At 38.1% G+C, this 17,456-nt stretch overlaps 7 protein-coding genes across 7 annotated transcripts; 4 read left to right on the forward strand and 3 right to left on the reverse strand.

Moving 5' to 3' along the window:
- Window positions 1-84: 84 nt before the first annotated feature.
- On the forward strand, window positions 85-810 carry NVJ1 (Nvj1p; the record flags this gene model as incomplete). Its single annotated transcript, XM_449661.1, has 1 exon — window positions 85-810. The coding sequence occupies one exon, from the start codon at window positions 85-87 to the stop codon at window positions 808-810; it is 726 nt and encodes a 241-aa protein (XP_449661.1).
- A 646-nt stretch (window positions 811-1,456) lies between these two features.
- UTP9 (Utp9p) lies at window positions 1,457-3,085 on the forward strand (the record flags this gene model as incomplete). The annotated part of the gene is made up of 1 exon (XM_449662.1): window positions 1,457-3,085. The coding sequence occupies one exon, from the start codon at window positions 1,457-1,459 to the stop codon at window positions 3,083-3,085; it is 1,629 nt and encodes a 542-aa protein (XP_449662.1).
- A 317-nt stretch (window positions 3,086-3,402) lies between these two features.
- Window positions 3,403-4,596, forward strand: MFM1 (Mfm1p; the record flags this gene model as incomplete). The annotated part of the gene is made up of 1 exon (XM_449663.1): window positions 3,403-4,596. The coding sequence occupies one exon, from the start codon at window positions 3,403-3,405 to the stop codon at window positions 4,594-4,596; it is 1,194 nt and encodes a 397-aa protein (XP_449663.1).
- Window positions 4,597-4,987: 391 nt separating this feature from the next.
- On the forward strand, window positions 4,988-5,437 carry GRX5 (monothiol glutaredoxin GRX5; the record flags this gene model as incomplete). The annotated part of the gene is made up of 1 exon (XM_449664.1): window positions 4,988-5,437. The coding sequence occupies one exon, from the start codon at window positions 4,988-4,990 to the stop codon at window positions 5,435-5,437; it is 450 nt and encodes a 149-aa protein (XP_449664.1).
- Window positions 5,438-6,432: 995 nt separating this feature from the next.
- On the reverse strand, window positions 6,433-10,980 carry PDR12 (ATP-binding cassette multidrug transporter PDR12; the record flags this gene model as incomplete). The annotated part of the gene is made up of 1 exon (XM_449665.1): window positions 6,433-10,980. One exon carries the CDS (start codon window positions 10,978-10,980, stop codon window positions 6,433-6,435), a length of 4,548 nt encoding a protein of 1,515 aa, XP_449665.1.
- Window positions 10,981-13,829: 2,849 nt separating this feature from the next.
- On the reverse strand, window positions 13,830-14,918 carry SUR1 (mannosylinositol phosphorylceramide synthase catalytic subunit SUR1; the record flags this gene model as incomplete). The annotated part of the gene is made up of 1 exon (XM_449666.1): window positions 13,830-14,918. One exon carries the CDS (start codon window positions 14,916-14,918, stop codon window positions 13,830-13,832), a length of 1,089 nt encoding a protein of 362 aa, XP_449666.1.
- A 1,462-nt stretch (window positions 14,919-16,380) lies between these two features.
- On the reverse strand, window positions 16,381-17,322 carry LGE1 (Lge1p; the record flags this gene model as incomplete). The annotated part of the gene is made up of 1 exon (XM_449667.1): window positions 16,381-17,322. The coding sequence occupies one exon, from the start codon at window positions 17,320-17,322 to the stop codon at window positions 16,381-16,383; it is 942 nt and encodes a 313-aa protein (XP_449667.1).
- Window positions 17,323-17,456: the final 134 nt, after the last annotated feature.

Here is a 17,456-nt window from a genome sequence, read left to right on the forward strand (position 1 = left end):
GACTATCACTACAGGCCCGGTGAATTAAAGAAGAAGTTATTGGTAGTAGAAAGGACAAGAAACCTCAACTACTCATTTGTTGATATGACTAGACCACCAGTTTTGCAGTACGGTATACCATTTGGTGTAACGGTGGGGGCGTGGAAGAGTCTCCGGAAGTATCTTGGGCATCGGATGCCTTACTCCTCTTTGCATGAACCAAGCCAGTTTGAACAATGGGCAGATGACTTTTTTGTTCCCGAGACGTTGCAGGAGAAGATAATCGAGCACATACCGGAACCAGTGAAGCACAACAAATTGAGTGAGTTGTTTGAACAGGTGACACAGCGCTTTTTTGATATGGACACTAGATTATCAATTATTATGCTTATAGTGATTGTGCTCGCGCCGTTACTAAGTCCGAGCAGAAAGGAGACACATGAAAATTGCAATGACAATGAAAATGAATTACAACAGAGCACAGCGGAGGAGCGGCTAAAGTCAGCAGAGACAACAGCTGTTGATTTGGACGAGCAAGAAAAAGAGATACATATGGAAGAGATTGAAGACTCCACGGTCGTGGCTGTCAAACTGCCAGTTGCAACAGCAGAAGAGGTAGAACTAATGCATGAGACCTTTGGCGCAGTGCCGGCACTCAAGAGAGAACCAAACCCGTCTCATACAGCCTCTTCCAGCTCACTCGACTCTGCTAATTCAAAACTGTCGAGAGAAAGCCCCCGAGTACCACTACAAGTATCGCCTGCTAAGGCCTGCAACTCCAATGCACAGATAAATAATTTCCAAGCATACTCACAACCTTTCACCTACTAAAAAATGTATACTACCACAGAAATACCCATGTGCATAGAGCAGAACATCTTTCTAACTCGTTTTATAATATTCCTAATTAGACTAAACTTGAAATATAAAAGTGACGCCAAAAGTAGTTTTTGCTTAATTTCTCTGTAAACTTTTTATAATTATATGTAAAGGAAACGCCCAAGTTAGAAAAAAGACCATATACTAACGATTAAATCCAATTTCTATGACAAACTTATAATATGTTCCCGGGAAATATCAATATCTTCCATTGAGTGCATCCTATTATCATACTTTTGTACGCAAAATGCATATGCTGTACGTACTACACTATCTGAAAAATTTTCGATGAGCTCTGCGATGCCCAAGTAGCATGATGAGCACTATAATGTATGCGATGAGGTGAGATAATAGTGCTCTGGGCTTCTGGTTGTTACCGATATTGGATAGTTACTCTGCTCTGTATGGTGTGGTGCCAGTTCTTCATATAACATATTTGCGCTGGTCTAGCTAGTTTCTAATTTTTTAATAGATTGAGCTTTTAGCAACTTGTACTGGTAGCACACAATTGCATACTTTTTAACAGGATAGGCCACGTCTGAATATATAGCAGCATTAGCCTATATTAGCTAGGAATATTTGCAAATCTTACCAGATAATGTCTCAAATTGCATGCTTTTCAAAGGATGGTCTGACTTTTGCCTATCAGGCTGACAGGTCTAAGAAGAATACTATAGATCTGTACCCATTGGATCCAGAAAACAACTACATGATCAACAGTTCTCTTGTGAACAATATCGACTGTGAGTCCAACGACCTAAAGATAAGTGAGCTGAACTTTTATGGATGGTGCTACAACGAAATAGCTAATGGTTCGACAAAAACGAAGAGGAGGAATAGTGATGATGCTGGGGTTATTTCTACTACCTCACATGAGAACTATTTTGTCAATGTATATGGTACTTCTAAGATAGTGGTTTACACACAAACAGGTAAGGACATTGTAAATATACTCAAAAGCAAAGACAGTATAATCGGCATGGCTACTGATGGTCCATTTATTTGGGTCCTTGATGAAAATATGGTAGCAAAGAAATTTCATTACAACCAAAGCAAACAGCAGAAATCATTCACGTTCAGCGAAGGTAGAGATTCCAATGTCAAGAACTTCGAGGTCCTGTATCGGGATGAAAAAACATTTTACATAGTGATATTCACCGAAGATAAGGTTTACCTAATTGACCCAAGCAAGAGAAGAGCTGTTACCAAACTGGTGTTAGAAATAGGCTACTATAGCCATGCAGAATTTCTAAACAATGGTGAATATCTTGTCTTGAGTAACTCAGAAAATCTTCTAGTTGTTGATTTTGAATCAGGCAAGGAAGTCTTTAGGTGGGAAACAGAAGCTGCCTTTAAATTTAAAGTTATTAAGGACTTTGTTTTCGTGTTGACAGGTAATGATAATAGTATAGACGTGTTCAAATTTGGAGAGAAACAACCTACACGCAAGATAGTTGCAAGTTCCTCTACAATTATAGACTTTGAGCATACTTCAGGGGATAACTTACTGGTTGCTTGGCTAAATGTAAACGAACCTAATTTTAAGAAACTTTCACTTGGCGACATCAACTCTGCAGGCTCCATAATCGATGTCAATACTTCTCAACACGATGGTACTGATTTGTCTGAAGATAATATCAGCGTCGCAGGTAATGAAGACAGTTCTGAAAAGGAAATAACTCAAAGACAGAAAATAACAAAAGCAGGTCAGGATAAGATCAGTCAAGAACTACTAACTGCACTAATTGAAGGTGAGGATAAAGAAATTATTGAAATTCTAAACCTACCAACCTGGTCAAGTGATCGTATATCCAACTTCTTGAACAACAAAATTGAAGAAAATGACCAAGCGGTGAGATTATATCAATTAGTAGCAGATGAGATAGAAAAGGATCCATGGTCTGACAACGCAACGCTTCCTGTATGGCTAAAATGGATTTTATTGATCAAAGGCAAGGATATGAACATTTCCAATGATAAGAAGACAAGAAAGCAAACAAGACACTTAAAGTCAGCATTAAGAACTTCATCCACCACATTGCCAATATTATTAGGTATACAAGGTAGATTGGAGATGTTGAAGACACAAGCTAAGTTAAGGAAGGAATTGGCGGGGATTCAATTAGAACAAGACGATTCGACAACAACAGAAAACAACATTACTTATGCAGATGGTGAAAGTGATAGCTTTGTTGACGCAGCAGAATATGTGGAGGCTAAACAATAAAGCAAATGGGTATATAATAATTTTACAAATTACCCTAGTAAATGGCATTTATACTATTTCTTAGTAGACAGTATCTTTAATTTTATTTAACAAAAACATATTAGTATTTGCATTTTAAAATTCCTTATAGCTTATAGAAACTTATTGTTCAGCACACCAATATTGTCATCACTTGTGAGCTCGAAATTCAAATTTGTGAATGGCATCACCTAAAAGAATGCAATAACAAGCGATGTGACAATACTAATGAATCATCGATAGAAAAGCCATCTGAAAGCAAACTACTAAAACTAACAATTTGCGTTTTGTCAGAATAAATGCTGCTAGTGAACCGGGCTATTACACTCAACCTTGTTAAAAGATGTTGTTGGCGAAGCACAATGTTTATGACACCTAAAAGGTTTTTGGGAACATCAGAGGAAGAGAGTACCGCAGCATTACTATTACAGAAGAACCTTATCCAAAGGAATAATATGCTTTACGGCCATGGTTCAGGAACTATTAGGTGTACGGTGTTTGATGCTGGTGGTAACATAGTCTCTCCTGCATTAGATATAAAGAGAGAAGAATTGGTTGCAAAGCATGGTCTTCTGCCGAGAGACCTTAGAAAGATAGAGAAATCTAGGAAGAATGACTTGGTTCCAAGTTTTTTGGTGAGGAAGAACGGAATCCTAGTCAGCTTGGCCACTATCAAAACGCTAATCAAACCAGATATGGTAATTGTATTTGACTCATTTGGCTCATTAAATTCTACTTCACATAAGGCATTCCTGAATAGCCTAAAGCTGAGGCTACAGAACTTAGATATGGTAGAGCTGAAGAAAGATCCGTTACCTTATGAGTTCAGAGCCCTAGAATCCATTTTCATTTCTGCACTTTCAAACTTAACAAGTGAGATGAACGTTCAAGTTACTATTTGCAAAGGAATATTACAGGATCTTGAATACAGTATAACTAGAGATAAGTTAAAGTTTCTTCTTGGTCAAAACAAGAAACTAAGTAACTTTTACAAAAAGACTGTACTAATAAGGGATATGCTAGATGATCTGCTTGAACAAAGCGATGTGCTATGCTCAATGTATTTAAGCGATTTAAAAAACGGTGTAGAACACAAAGATGATGACCACTCGGAGATAGAGATGCTCCTAGAGACATATCATAACCATCTCGATGAAATTGTACAAATCACAGAGAATATCATTTCTAATGTCAAGACTACAGAAGAAATTATAAACATTATCCTGGATTCAAACAGAAATCAGCTGATGCTTTTGGGTATACGGTTCAGCATAGGTATGCTATCTCTTGGAGGACCGATTTTTATAGGATCATTATACGGTATGAACCTGGAGAATTTTATAGAAGAAACCGACTATGGTTTCATTGCAGCCTCCGCCATTGGTATGATCTCATTGGGAGCACTGTACTTCTACAGCATAAAGCACCTACACAAATTGCAAAAAATGTCCTTGTTCAACTACACAAATTATGCTAGAGACGTCAAGAAGTAAATTGTTAAAATGAAACAGTATGTTGGATTTAGTCTTTTGGTTCAGTCTAAAGAAGGTGTTGAAAATTCAGTTAAACACAATAAAATGTTAGTTAATATTCTAAATTCTTACAAATTTATATATATCATAAATAAATAAAAATTGCATTCCCGTTCACCATAGTTTTAACCATTTATCATCGATATTGTTCATTATCAGTGAAGTCATCGGAAGTCACCGCAAAGTCATCGGATTTCTGAAATTTCATTATTAATCAAACAACGAGTTTACACATAAAAGAACAATATTATTCAGAAAGGCTAGTCGACATCATTATTAAAGCTTTATCAGCCAGGGATAATAATACTTTGGGGATCCACGAGTTGATAAGAGTTTTATTTGGAAAAGGGCAATGTTCGCTACAAGATTATTAGGAAAGAGTGCTTTATTGGGCACCACCAGTACTAGGATGGTGTTCAGGTCACAAATGGCACGTTACATGAGTACTGAGACCAAGAAAGCTATTGAAGGTGCTATTGCATCTGCTCCTGTTGTTCTATTCATGAAAGGTACACCTGAGTTTCCACAATGTGGGTTTTCTAGGGCCACCATCTCGATGCTTGGTCAGCAAGGTGTTGATCCAGAGAAGTTTGCCGCATATAATGTCTTGGAAGACCCAGAGTTACGTGAAGGTATCAAGGAGTTTAGCAACTGGCCAACCATTCCACAGCTGTATGTTAACAAAGAATTTATCGGTGGTTGCGATGTTATCACTAGTATGGCCCGTTCTGGTGAATTAGCAGATGTACTGGAAGAGGCAAATGCATTAGTACCAGAAGAGAAAGAGGAAGGAACTGACTAATTGACATTCATGTAACACACTTACTCTACCTTTTCCGCTAACTGTTTGTTCTGATAAGGGTATAAGAGTTCGAATTTTGTTTTAGCCGATGGATCTTTTCAGCTTTAATACATCAAGGATTTCATTTTGAAAGATAACCACACCTTATTCTTACTGTACCTGGCCCAGCGATAAGGTATACTGACTAATAGTTTTTTTTTGCTGCTGTATTCTCATGCCTTTAGTCTTGTAAATAATTGAGATCTCTATTTACAAACTCCGCTCTTTGACTTTCAGGTGTTTTTAATTGCATAGTCCCTTGAAAAGTCACAGAGTTGAGAACATATTTATTTTATTTTATTTTTGTTTAATAATCAAGTAATTAAACTAAGAGCCACTGCTCATTTGATCGAATCGCGATGATAAACAATCACTTTATTTTAGGAAGTGCCATCTATCTTGTTGTTAAACAAGATAGCTGTAACTCAACCTCAACAAATATAATTGAACGCAATAAACCAAGATAAGACTTATGATAGCTCTTGACTACTTAAGGGACAAACTATTGTGAATAAATCAACGATAATACCTTTATATTTTACTTGTGCTTCCTAGCAACGGATGAGATGCAAAAGTAGTAAAAAAATAGCGAATAATACGTCCCAAAGTCACATGATAAGTTTTTGTTTGGAATCAAAATATTGTGTATCAAACAGGGTATTATTTATTGGAATATAATTTATAATCATGTAAAAAAGGATTTAAAATTTATTAGTAAATTGGAATCTATAACAATTATTGTATTGAATTTATAAAATATATCTAGTGAAAAATATCCTTGTTATTAAGCATTATTCGATGCATTCAAAGCAAATGAAATAAAAAAAAAGTCAAATTGTTGCTGCCTTCTGGGCGCATTGAAGAAGACTGCAAGCAATTATAGGTATTTTCTTTTGAATTAAAATATAATCATGATTTCTATTTTTAAAAGTCATTAGTTAGGTGAAAGAAAGAGTTTAAAATTTTTGCTTCACTTTTTCTTCATCACCTGGTTTCTTCTCAAAGATAGACTTGTCTTTTTCATGTCTATCCTTTCTTGGTCCGTTGAACCATTTCTTAAAGTCAAGGACAGATTTCAAGCTCCAAACCTTAACTCTCATGATGTAATAACAAGACAACATGGCAAAAATGTTGAAGCAGATGTAGACCCACATAAAACCAAAGTTTCTCCATCTGTAACTCCATTTCACGTTGAACCGGGCAACAACTTCATCTTGAACACTATATGGGCAGTAGTTACAATTGCTCGTAGCTTGAGGATTAACTAAGTAACCTGAGTTGTTACCAATATAAGTTCTTAGATACTCGCCACATGTTTGCCCTGCAGGTGGATCCATGATTGCAAACTCATTCTTGTTACATACAACCTTCTTATCGTGTACCAATGGGCCAACTAATGCTTGAACAACATATGTGAATGGAGAAACGTTGTACATCAAACCTCTCCAGAATCCTGGCATTTTTTCCTTTGGTTGTAAGATACCACAGAAAAGTAACATGGCTGCAAATAAGTTTGAATTGATCATAGAAGCTGAAGGCACATCGGGAGACATGTACAAAATCCACAGACCATATGAAACAAAATACATTGGGAAAATCAAAACATAGAAGAAGAAGAAGAATCCTGCATGCGAAGCACGTCCACTATATCCGGCAGGCCAGTAGTAACAAATGAAACACATAAATTGGCATAGTGTAGACCAACCTGTCTCAACAACGTAGTGACATAACAATAGAACACTCCAATGGAAAGTGTTAGACGCAGCTTCTCTAACCTCATATAATTCCCTACTGTCATAAGCAAAGACATGTAATTGATTGATCATTGCTAGGGCAATCAACAATAACATAAAGATAGATGAAAAGGCTTCAGTTGCACCACCAACAGAGTGGTTGACAGCGATATACGACAAACCAACAAACAAAGCACATGACACACATTCCAAGAACTTAGCCCTAATATACACTGGTGATCTCCAGAACTGTATCATGGTTCTTCTTAAAACACATTTCATTTGGGTCGTGTATGAGGCCGCAAATTTTGTTACAAGTTCAGGATCTTCGGTAACAGGTCTTGACAAAAGGTTTTTATGAAGTTCATCCAATTCAGCCCTGGCTGCTGCACATTCAGGTGACTGCTGCCATAGATCGTGCCAGTCAGCAGATGCACTAGCAGTAGCACCTGCACCGATACAGTTTAGAATATACTCTGCAGGATTCTCTGAAATACCACACTTCACACCGGATTGGCGCTCAAAATAGTTTAACAAAGTAGATGAATTTTCACCAATATCACCAAAGTAAACCATCTTACCACCTTTTTTCAGCAACAGTAATCTGTCGAATTGTTCAAACAAAGTTGCAGAAGGTTGATGAATAGTACACAAAATAGATTGACCAGAGTCAGCCAATGCTCTCATAAATTGGACAATGGACCAAGCTGATTGAGAATCCAAACCAGACGTTGGTTCATCCAAGAATAGTAATAAGGAAGGCTTGGCAACTAATTCCACACCAATTGACAACTTCTTTCTTTGTTCCACATTTAGACCTCTACCTGTTTTACCAACTAAAGCTTCGGCATAATTTTGCATACCCAACAAGGCGATAATCTTTTCAACATACTCATATTTTTCCTCTAATGGAACAGATCTAGGTTGTCTTAATTCAGCAGCAAATCTCAAAGACTCTCTAACCGACAATTCAGCCATATGATTGTCCGCTTGAGCAACATAACCACACGATCTATTAAAAGATGCAGGTAGTGACTGAGAATTAACTAACATATCACCAGTAATAACACCCATATTAATTCTTTGGGCCAAAACGTTTAGTAAAGTGGTTTTACCAGCACCTGACTCACCCATTAGTGCTGTCATCTTACCAGGCTTAACGTAACCAAAAACATCTGATAATAATTGTCTGGTGGCACCATCATAAGGAATAGTATAATTCAAGTGGTTCCATGTAAAGACATCCTTAGCAGCGATAACCTTTGGCAAATCAACATCTGGACCATTTAAAGTTTCCATCATTTCTTCTCTACTAGCAACTCTAGCATCAGCATTTTCAGTACCAAACTCTGGCATGTGGCCTCTCTTGTACAATAACAAATCACCACCACCAGATACTGGTTTGATAAACTCCGAAAGAATAACATTGAAAACAATATAACCAAATGTCCAAACAATATTGACACCCCAACTTCTCCAGGCATGGCGGTATGCAAAATGGTACTGTCTATCAATATACGTATCACCATTCACAAACATATGCCCCTTTATAGCACCAGCAGCATTACAAATTTGATTAGCAACGGAAACATTTTCATACCCTGGACCACTTGGAATCAATTGACTACAAAGCATTTCTCTATGGTGGAATTCGGTCGATACTAAACTCTCAAATGCATATGTTAGTGGATTTAGGAAATGCAGCCATTTAATCCAATGATGCATTTCACCTAATGGTAACACAAAACCGGCATAAACACATAACATCAAAACCCATAGACCACCAATAGCGTGTGCAGTAACACCATCTTTTGTAATTGTAGCGACAAATTTAAAGATAAATGAAGTACATTGTTGTACAGTGAATAAATACAAGATGTATTGGAAAAATGCACCAGCTTCAAATTTCAGGTATGGTATCCAGTATGTCACTAAAGATAAAACAATAATTGCAACAAATTTGGTTGGCAACTCTGTGATAATTTCTTGGAGAGACTCTGCAGAAATGTGGTACATCGAGTATGATTTATGTTTCACAATAATGGGTCTAGTAGAGAAAGAGTTAGCAATTTCAGCAAGAGAAGTAACGGAGGCAAACAATAGAACATAAAATAGCAAACCACCACGTGAATAAGCGCCCGCTGTGGTGGATTGACTTTTATTATCAATTTTATGAAACATTGAACCAACAATCAAACCTTTGATTAAAAAGGAACTTAGGTAGACTTTTGTATAAGTAGAGTCACCTTTAACTCTTTGGAAACCACGGATCATACAGTACCAAACCTGAGACCAGTAATTGACAACATAACGGGAGCTTTCACGTTGACCTGATTGAAGCATTTGCTTCTTTGCAGTGTCAAATCTTTCTCTAGTTTCTTCAGCAGGGTGTCTGGCATGGTAATCATCGTAGTGTCTCAATAGTTCTTGGTATTCAGGAGAGTTCAACCAATATTCTTCAAACTCAAAACCAGATTTAGGAATTGTATCTTCATAACCGGGTTTGATATCTAAAGTTCTATTTTCAAAGTCAACAGTAACAGAGGTTAAAAACTCAGCAGATGTCATTCTAGGTGGTTTTATCCAACCCATATTCTCAAAATATTGCACAGCTTTCTTAGCTGGACCGAAGTAAATTTGTTTACCATTATACAAAACCGTGGTTTTATCAAATAGTTCATAGATGTTTTCACCCGCTTGGTAAATAGCAACAATAGCTGAATTATTCATCATGTTGGTAGCTGTTCTAATAGCTTGTGCAAATTCTAAAGCTGTAGAAGCATCTAAACCTCTGGTTGCGTTATCCCAGGAGTAAATAGAAGCATTCATCGCTTGAGCTTCTACTAAAGACACACGCTTTCTTTCACCACCAGAGACACCTCTAACAAAATCATTACCGACTTTAGTAGCGTATGTATGTCTTAAACCAAAAACAGTACACCACATATCTCTAATATTATCGACATACTGTTTTCTGGTCATTCTGTCAATTCTAACTCTAGGAGTTTTACATTTTAGTGCAAAATCAATGGTTTCTTTCACTGTGATTTTAGGGAAGTGGAAGTCAAGTTCTGGACAGTAAATGACATAGCCTTTGTAGTTCTTCATCATTTCCTCTTGATCTAAACCATCATAGGAAAATTCACCATCAACGCTAACTAATTCTGAGGTTTCACCAGAGATACATTTTAGCAATGTTGAGCAACCAGCACCTGGTCTACCAACCACAAATAACATTTCACCAGATTCAACAACACCAGTACAGTTTTGGATAATGTTTCTCAAAGGAACACTATCTTTCTTTCTTCTTAGCTTGTTGATCAGTGTAAGTGGTAGTTTACCGGTATCTCTTAACATTTCCTCCACACTTGGACCATAGGCAGCGGAAGCATCTATACCAACTGCGGTTAGATTTTTAAAAGCAACACCGGAGTCACCTGGTTCGATACCTTGTTCAAGCTGTCTATTTCTTAGGTAATTCAACAGCATTCTCAAGTCGAAGTCCATGTCATTGACTTCAAATTTGTCCATTTCAGCCTTTGTCTTGGTGGAGATAACTCTGGCCATGGACTCCAATCTTTCTTTACCACCTTCTTCTGAGAGAATTTGGGTTAAGTGACGAGATAATTGTGTTGAAACAGGTTGCTGTTCATTATCGTCACGATTTATGTTTTCATAACTATGCACAGAATCAGCATATGAATTTGATGTAGTATCTGCATCATCCTTCCTTTCCTTCGATATTATCGAAGAGGATATTGAAGCAGGCATTCTAAGTCAGATTCTTTACTTATTATTTTAGTGATGATCTTGTAATTGATAATAGAAAAACACAATTGAATAGAATGAGGAACTGCTTGTTAAGTTTTGGTCAATTGATCAAATTGAACTGTCCTTATATATGTTTTCATATCTAATCTTCTAACTTGTCAAAAGTGCATTATTTCATAGAGAAATTAAATATCTCAAAGTGATAGAATAGGTTAGTTGCTTCGGTGCGGTTTGACGCTGACATGCCACAAATCATTGAAAAGTGTTCCTAGATAATGTAGTAGTAGTGAACTTAACCATTTGCTCAATCTCAAAACTATCCTGAAGGAAAGATTATCTTTTACCAGCCTTGATGAAACTTACCAGCCGACATTTTTTAAAAGACCGAATATACTCATTTTGCTTTATGAGGTTACAATGTTTGAGTAGGCACTTTCTGATCCACAGAGTTTTGAGTTTTGTTGTTGTGTTGTTGAAGCCAAGGAAAGGACGCCAAAAATAGGTATTGCAATCTGCATCATTATCAGTCATAGAAGGGGATTCACGACTTTCACCTTCAAAAGAAACATAGGAAAAGCTGTTTCCTGAATATTTTAAGAGCCGAACATTATATCCCAACAATATAAAAGGAATTATCTCATTTTCAATAGCACGTTAGTTACCGTGAAACTCCATGAAAAAAATGAAAACAAAAGGTACCAGCCGAGATTGAAAATCAAAATATATTGACATCGAAAATGGACTTTCTGATCTAGGAAATTCAGGCCTTTCAACGTTGCGCTTTGATGAGATCAGAACTTATATCAGAGAAACTCTTGAATCTTCTCGGACAGTATCTTACTTCCCACATTATCTTCGTGGAGTTTGAACATCGGGTCAAGTAACGGTATATAATATCAAAATCAATCTATCCACAGCAATAAACTGCAACAAACCAGCTCTACTTGGTCTTAATCGCTACTTGGATCGTCAGTGGTAAAGCTCCGATTGTATATAGGATAGAACAACCTTAACTGCGACCAGGACCTTCACAGGACCGCCTTTTGGCACCGGTGTAACTAAGCATCATGTTAAGTTCTAATAGCAGAACAGTGGTTTCAATCTAATCGCAGCAGATTGAGGTGATACAACCTTAGATAGTACAAGGTGTGTTGTCCGGCTTGTATATTTTTCTTTTTTGCTTCCCACCTAGATTAATTAATAGTCCCTCCCTTCCTCGAGCTTTTATTGTTTCTTTTTTTTCTGGAGAAGGATAATGCTGTAGAGAAAAGCAGCACAAGATTACGAAAACCACATAAAGCCACAATAATTCAGTAAGGAGGTGCCAATTTTTCATGAAAAAGCAATGTTTAAGAATAAGTCTAGGAGAAATATGTGCAGAAAGAATAATTACTCTTTTCTACGTGCTTTTTACACCAGAGGGATTTAAGGTTGATATAATAGCAATTTTTACTGCACAGCTGCATGTGTGGTGAGATGAAGAAATGACTGTACACCAGCTGAATCTTGGAATGGCTTATATAATCATGTCTAAAAACGTTACTGCCTATGTTCATGAGCCTGCTCGGTCAGATTTAGAGACCAAAAACTACGAAAAAACAATTTTTAGAAGCAATTTCACCTCCTTACTGGCCTAGTAAATTTAAGAGCACCTTTTGACAAAAGAAACAAAAGCAAAGTCTGTAGTTCATCACCTTGATTGTGGTGTGCAAAGATGGCCTTGATATCTCTAGTGTTTGATATATGCGTGTCTAGAGATTAGATTTGTGAGTTTATATGTACACTTTGATAGAATTGAGAAACCTTTTAAATATTGAGGAATTAAATAACTCGGAATGAATTCAAATCTCTTAAGAACCGACACCGGTGTCGGTTCTTATTTCTCCTGTTAAATGAAGGTCCTTTCTTGTTGTGTATTCACATAATCTCTTATAAACTGTAGCAAGATCGTACTTTGGCCGATCTATCCAGCAGACACTATTCGAGTATAACGGCACTAGATCAGATATAGTTTTACCACTAAGACGCAAATACACATATAATAATTTCTAAGTTTAAATGACGTTTAAGATACTTTTATAGTACAATATCGGGATTATCATTTCCTTGTAAAAGTGGCCAATCACAACACTAAGTTGTTCCTTTTCTATATATAATAAGGGTGATGGTGGTAAACAAAAATAGGATAATATGAAAAAGGATAATAATAGTAATGCATAACTTTATAAAAGTGAAGTAAAAATAAAAAGTAAACTGAGACAGCGATATATAAACAAAAATGAGATACTAGAGTTCAAAAAAAAAAGCACAACGCTAGTAATCATATTCAACTATCTCTGTTTTGCGACTGTTACTTTTGGAAATATAAAAACATGAAGTAAAGGTAATGAAGTTCACAATTTGAATAGGAAAAAAGGTGCAAATGCAAGAATTGAAAGTAAAAAAAAACATAACAAAAAAAAATATCAAATAGGGAAGCATAACAACATCAAGACTAATCAGTTAGAATAATTGGAAATGCAATACCATTTTGATAAAATAGTAAAAATAACTTTGTTGGAATGTGAATTTTGTAAAATAGAAAAATACGCTAGCATTCTAAAGTTTCATTTTGCTAGGTACTAAAATCATCCCTATTTTGGCTCTGACTTCTCAGAGGCAGATAAATAGGAGGATTTTTTAGTGTCATTAGTTGAATGGAAATGGTGTTGATTGAATAATCCCATTCTTCAAAAAATTTCTAAAGTTATAATGCAGGGGCATGGGGGTATAGTGTTTTAAATCATAGAACATCAAAATGAGAGGGAAAATATGCATAAACTAGTTAATTGGGAGGATCAGTATAGGTCTCAAACGTTCACGGTTCTCTTCTCGATGTCAAAAACGGCGTTTGAGTCCTTCCTAGATCTCTTTGGGCTAGTTGTTGGTGTAGTGGGGTAAGTAGTTGTGTAACTTGATGATCTGAACTTGATCCTGTTCCAAACCCATAGTAATTTCGAGCTCCATGAGTTTTTACTCCCACTGTCTGAATTAGTTAGTGTGATTGGTTTCTTATAACATAACCAGCAGTAGAAGATGTACTCCCCGTATAGGATGAAGAAGGCAAATATGAATCCTGCAACCACACAAGATAGGATGTGGTTTTCCAGAGACTTCATCCACTTGGCATCATCTGTGTGCCAGGAGGACCCCTTAACTATAGAAAAAAAGGAGGAGGATGACCCCTTGTAGTCCTGTGGTTGTATGATCTTCACGGGTACGTAGTTCTTGGTAAAGATCTTCCATCTACGGTAATGTTTCCACACGATGGAGATGAACAAAGGCCCCGTACTGGACATAATCGTCAAATATGGCACGTACCAGTTTTTGTTGTAATGGTTCAAATTGTGGATGGCTTTCCAGAAGAATGGGTGACCCGGCATTGAGCCCATCACGTCGTTAGAGATACCCAGAGGGGATGTTTTTCTCACGAACGCTGGCAACTTTAATAAGTTGTCCAAAGGTCTCTCACATTTGTCGTCGAGGTCGATGTAGATACCTCCGTAGTGGTAAAGAATAAAGTATCTAATTGCATCTGCTCGCTGGATTGGTCTCTTGTAGCCCACAAAGGTGGGTAAGAACCAGCTGTAATGCTCGGTTATAAAGTCTAGAGCCATCTGGTCAGTCCACATGATATACTGATAATCAGAATGTAGCTCCTGGCATCTGTGCTGTCCCTCAATCCAGTGTTTTGGGATATCCTCTGTCTTGTAGGTCTGGTGGATAATTCTAGGTATTAGCTCATCCTCCCTAGGCACACTGGAGTTCAGGTCAGATGCGGTTAGAGTATCATGAATAGTGTCATCTATACACAGTGTAAGCAAATCAAATGTGTAGAACAATATGAAGAAAACTAAGAAGGCATTCGTGATAGCCAAGTATGCAACTTCTCGTTTCATTGTTTGTTTTGTTCAGGTTGTTCGTTTCTAGTTCTTTGTTTTGTCTATTGAAACTATAGTGTCGTATGGGCGCGGGTTGAGAACAAGTACTTGTGTATCAGATACGTTTTCAACCCCAGATGCACTCTTAACCTTTATCTGTTATATACATTTGTTATATATATAATTTGCTGTAATATTCCAATATTATAGTGTATAATTTCATGGAGGGCTCAGCTACTCATTTCTTTTTTTTTTCACTCACATACATTGTTTCTTTTTCCTTGTTGACAAGCAGCGGACACGAAAAACATTCAAAGATCGGGGGGCAGGGAGGGCCCAGCCTTCCCACAGTCCCACGTAGGGGGCATATGATAAGAGAGCAGTGCTCGCCGTGGTGTCTTTCCTCCATCCGAGGGCGATTCTGTTGACCTTTTTTTCGCTTTGCTCAAAACTACGGTCCTGCAGCAATCCTTCTCTATGTCTAAGTTGCGTTGCGTGTGTACTCTCTTGTCTTGTCTCTCTTATCTGGAATTTGGTGGGGGGGAGAAGAAATGAGGGACAAGAGATTAGCAGGGGGGCCTCTGCCAGAGAGGGTGGAGCTATGTCCAAGTGATATGCACAGTAGAGCCCGTACTTCGGGGTGGGATCGTGTTTTTATCTGTTCTCAACACAAGGGATATTCCCGACGCGATGGCTGCCCTTTTTCAGCACCACTTTCCCACTTTTGTGTGGGTTTGTTGTGCGTCTTTTGAGCAGATTTTGCGCAGGTCTTTCACATGGGGAGGGTGTCGCAGACATTTTGTTTTTTGTTTTTTGCTCTTCTCTACAATTAATTGCGGGGGGGGAAGGGAACTAACACCAGCTTATTCTACCCTTGTTCTCTCTACTGCATCTCTCTGCAAAGCCTCGTTTTTCTTTCGTTTTTCTTTCGTTTCAGCTATTTCAGCTTGTCTGCGTTCCCTCTGTGTCTGAACTTCACAACTTCCCCCCCCCCCGTTCTACCATTCTGGGAAATGTAGGGGAGAGGTAGTACGTAGTGAGCGATAGTAATCGACATTCAAGACGTCATATGTGTGTAACTTCTCGATCTCTCTGCGGGTGTTGCACTACCCCACTTCCCCCCCCCCAGCAGAATTGAAGGTTCTTTAAGCATTGTAGCCGGGTAATACTTCTTTCCCATTTCAAGTTTGGAAATACTGTCATTATCACCGAAATATTCAGAGTATCCAGCGAGCTTGCTCTTCTTTGGACAGATCGGGAAGTCGCGGAGTGGTAACCAACGGGTCCGTAACTTAAACAGAAGTTTCTTGACTATAAGCTGTAACACACTCACTGATGCATACAACGAGAATCAAAGGATAATATTAAGGACAATGGAGGAAACAATGGGACGGGAAGCGATGATATTTTACGGTTCCGTCTATTGAAAAAATATTTAGTGTTTAGCAATTGTATATCTACTATAAACAGTATAATTTCTTTAGCTGAGTAATAATGTGTCTAGCTTCTCCTGCGTAAGTTGGACATTCAAAGTGTCGCGTGTGTATTGATTCTCTACTAAGGCCAGTTCACACATTGTCCGAAACACTTGGCTGTTCATCTCACGTAATTTTTCATCTAACTCTATCTCAGTTTGTGTAACGCTTGTGGTACTGCTACTATTCTGATCCATGATCTCCAGATAGCCTTGGGCCATGTTACTTATACCATATTTCTTTAGTTGCTCTTCTCTTTTGTCCCTGCCATTATTCTGAGCTGTAGTCTCTCTTCTGGGAGCTGTCGGTACTTCTCCTGAGCTGGCATTGCCTTGGGCTACTCCATTGCCGTTACTACCACTACGTTGTATTGTTATTGGTGGGTGTGCTGGGTGTGTCACGTGAGTGGTACGATGTGATGATGTATACTTCATGCCACCACTAGTGGCACTATCACCGCTGACACTCTTCTGTCTCTCCGTGTAGCTGCTATTATAGTTGTTGTTGCGATGATAGTAGCCACCGTTATTATACTGGTGTGAAGCGTGGTATCCGCCGCGGTTATATGAAGAGTAGCCCCCACGTCCACTTGAATTCCCACCTCGAGAATAATATGAGCCTGTATAACTCGTGTTGCCTGTCGCTGGGGCCCTCGAATATGCATTAGGATTATTGTGTGGTGCACTAGTAATATGTGTATTGTGTCCACCATAGTACCCTCTGCCTGAACTTGCAGCCCTACCGTTCATTGAGCCGTGCCTATTGTAATACCCGTGGTAATAGCCACCACTGTTACCATTACCGTTGCTGGGCCCATGCGTATTTGTATTGGGCCCGTCGTTTGATCTGTGGTGGCTAGAATTCTGGTAATTAGAGTAATACCCGCTTCTACCACCTCTACCACTATCGTACCTACCGTACCTGCTCTGATACCTTTCGTCACTCATTCTCTATTGCCAAAAAGAATACCGCTACTAAAAAGGATGTAATATGTACTAACAGTGAAAGTTGCTCCCGCCAGATTCGAGCCCAGATATAGCAACAGGTCCCGCGATGCCACCTTATTATCTGTGTAAAGACT

The sequence above is a fragment of the Nakaseomyces glabratus genome, chromosome M (genome assembly GCF_010111755.1).
Source record: "Nakaseomyces glabratus chromosome M, complete sequence".
NCBI lineage: Eukaryota > Fungi > Ascomycota > Saccharomycetes > Saccharomycetales > Saccharomycetaceae > Nakaseomyces > Nakaseomyces glabratus.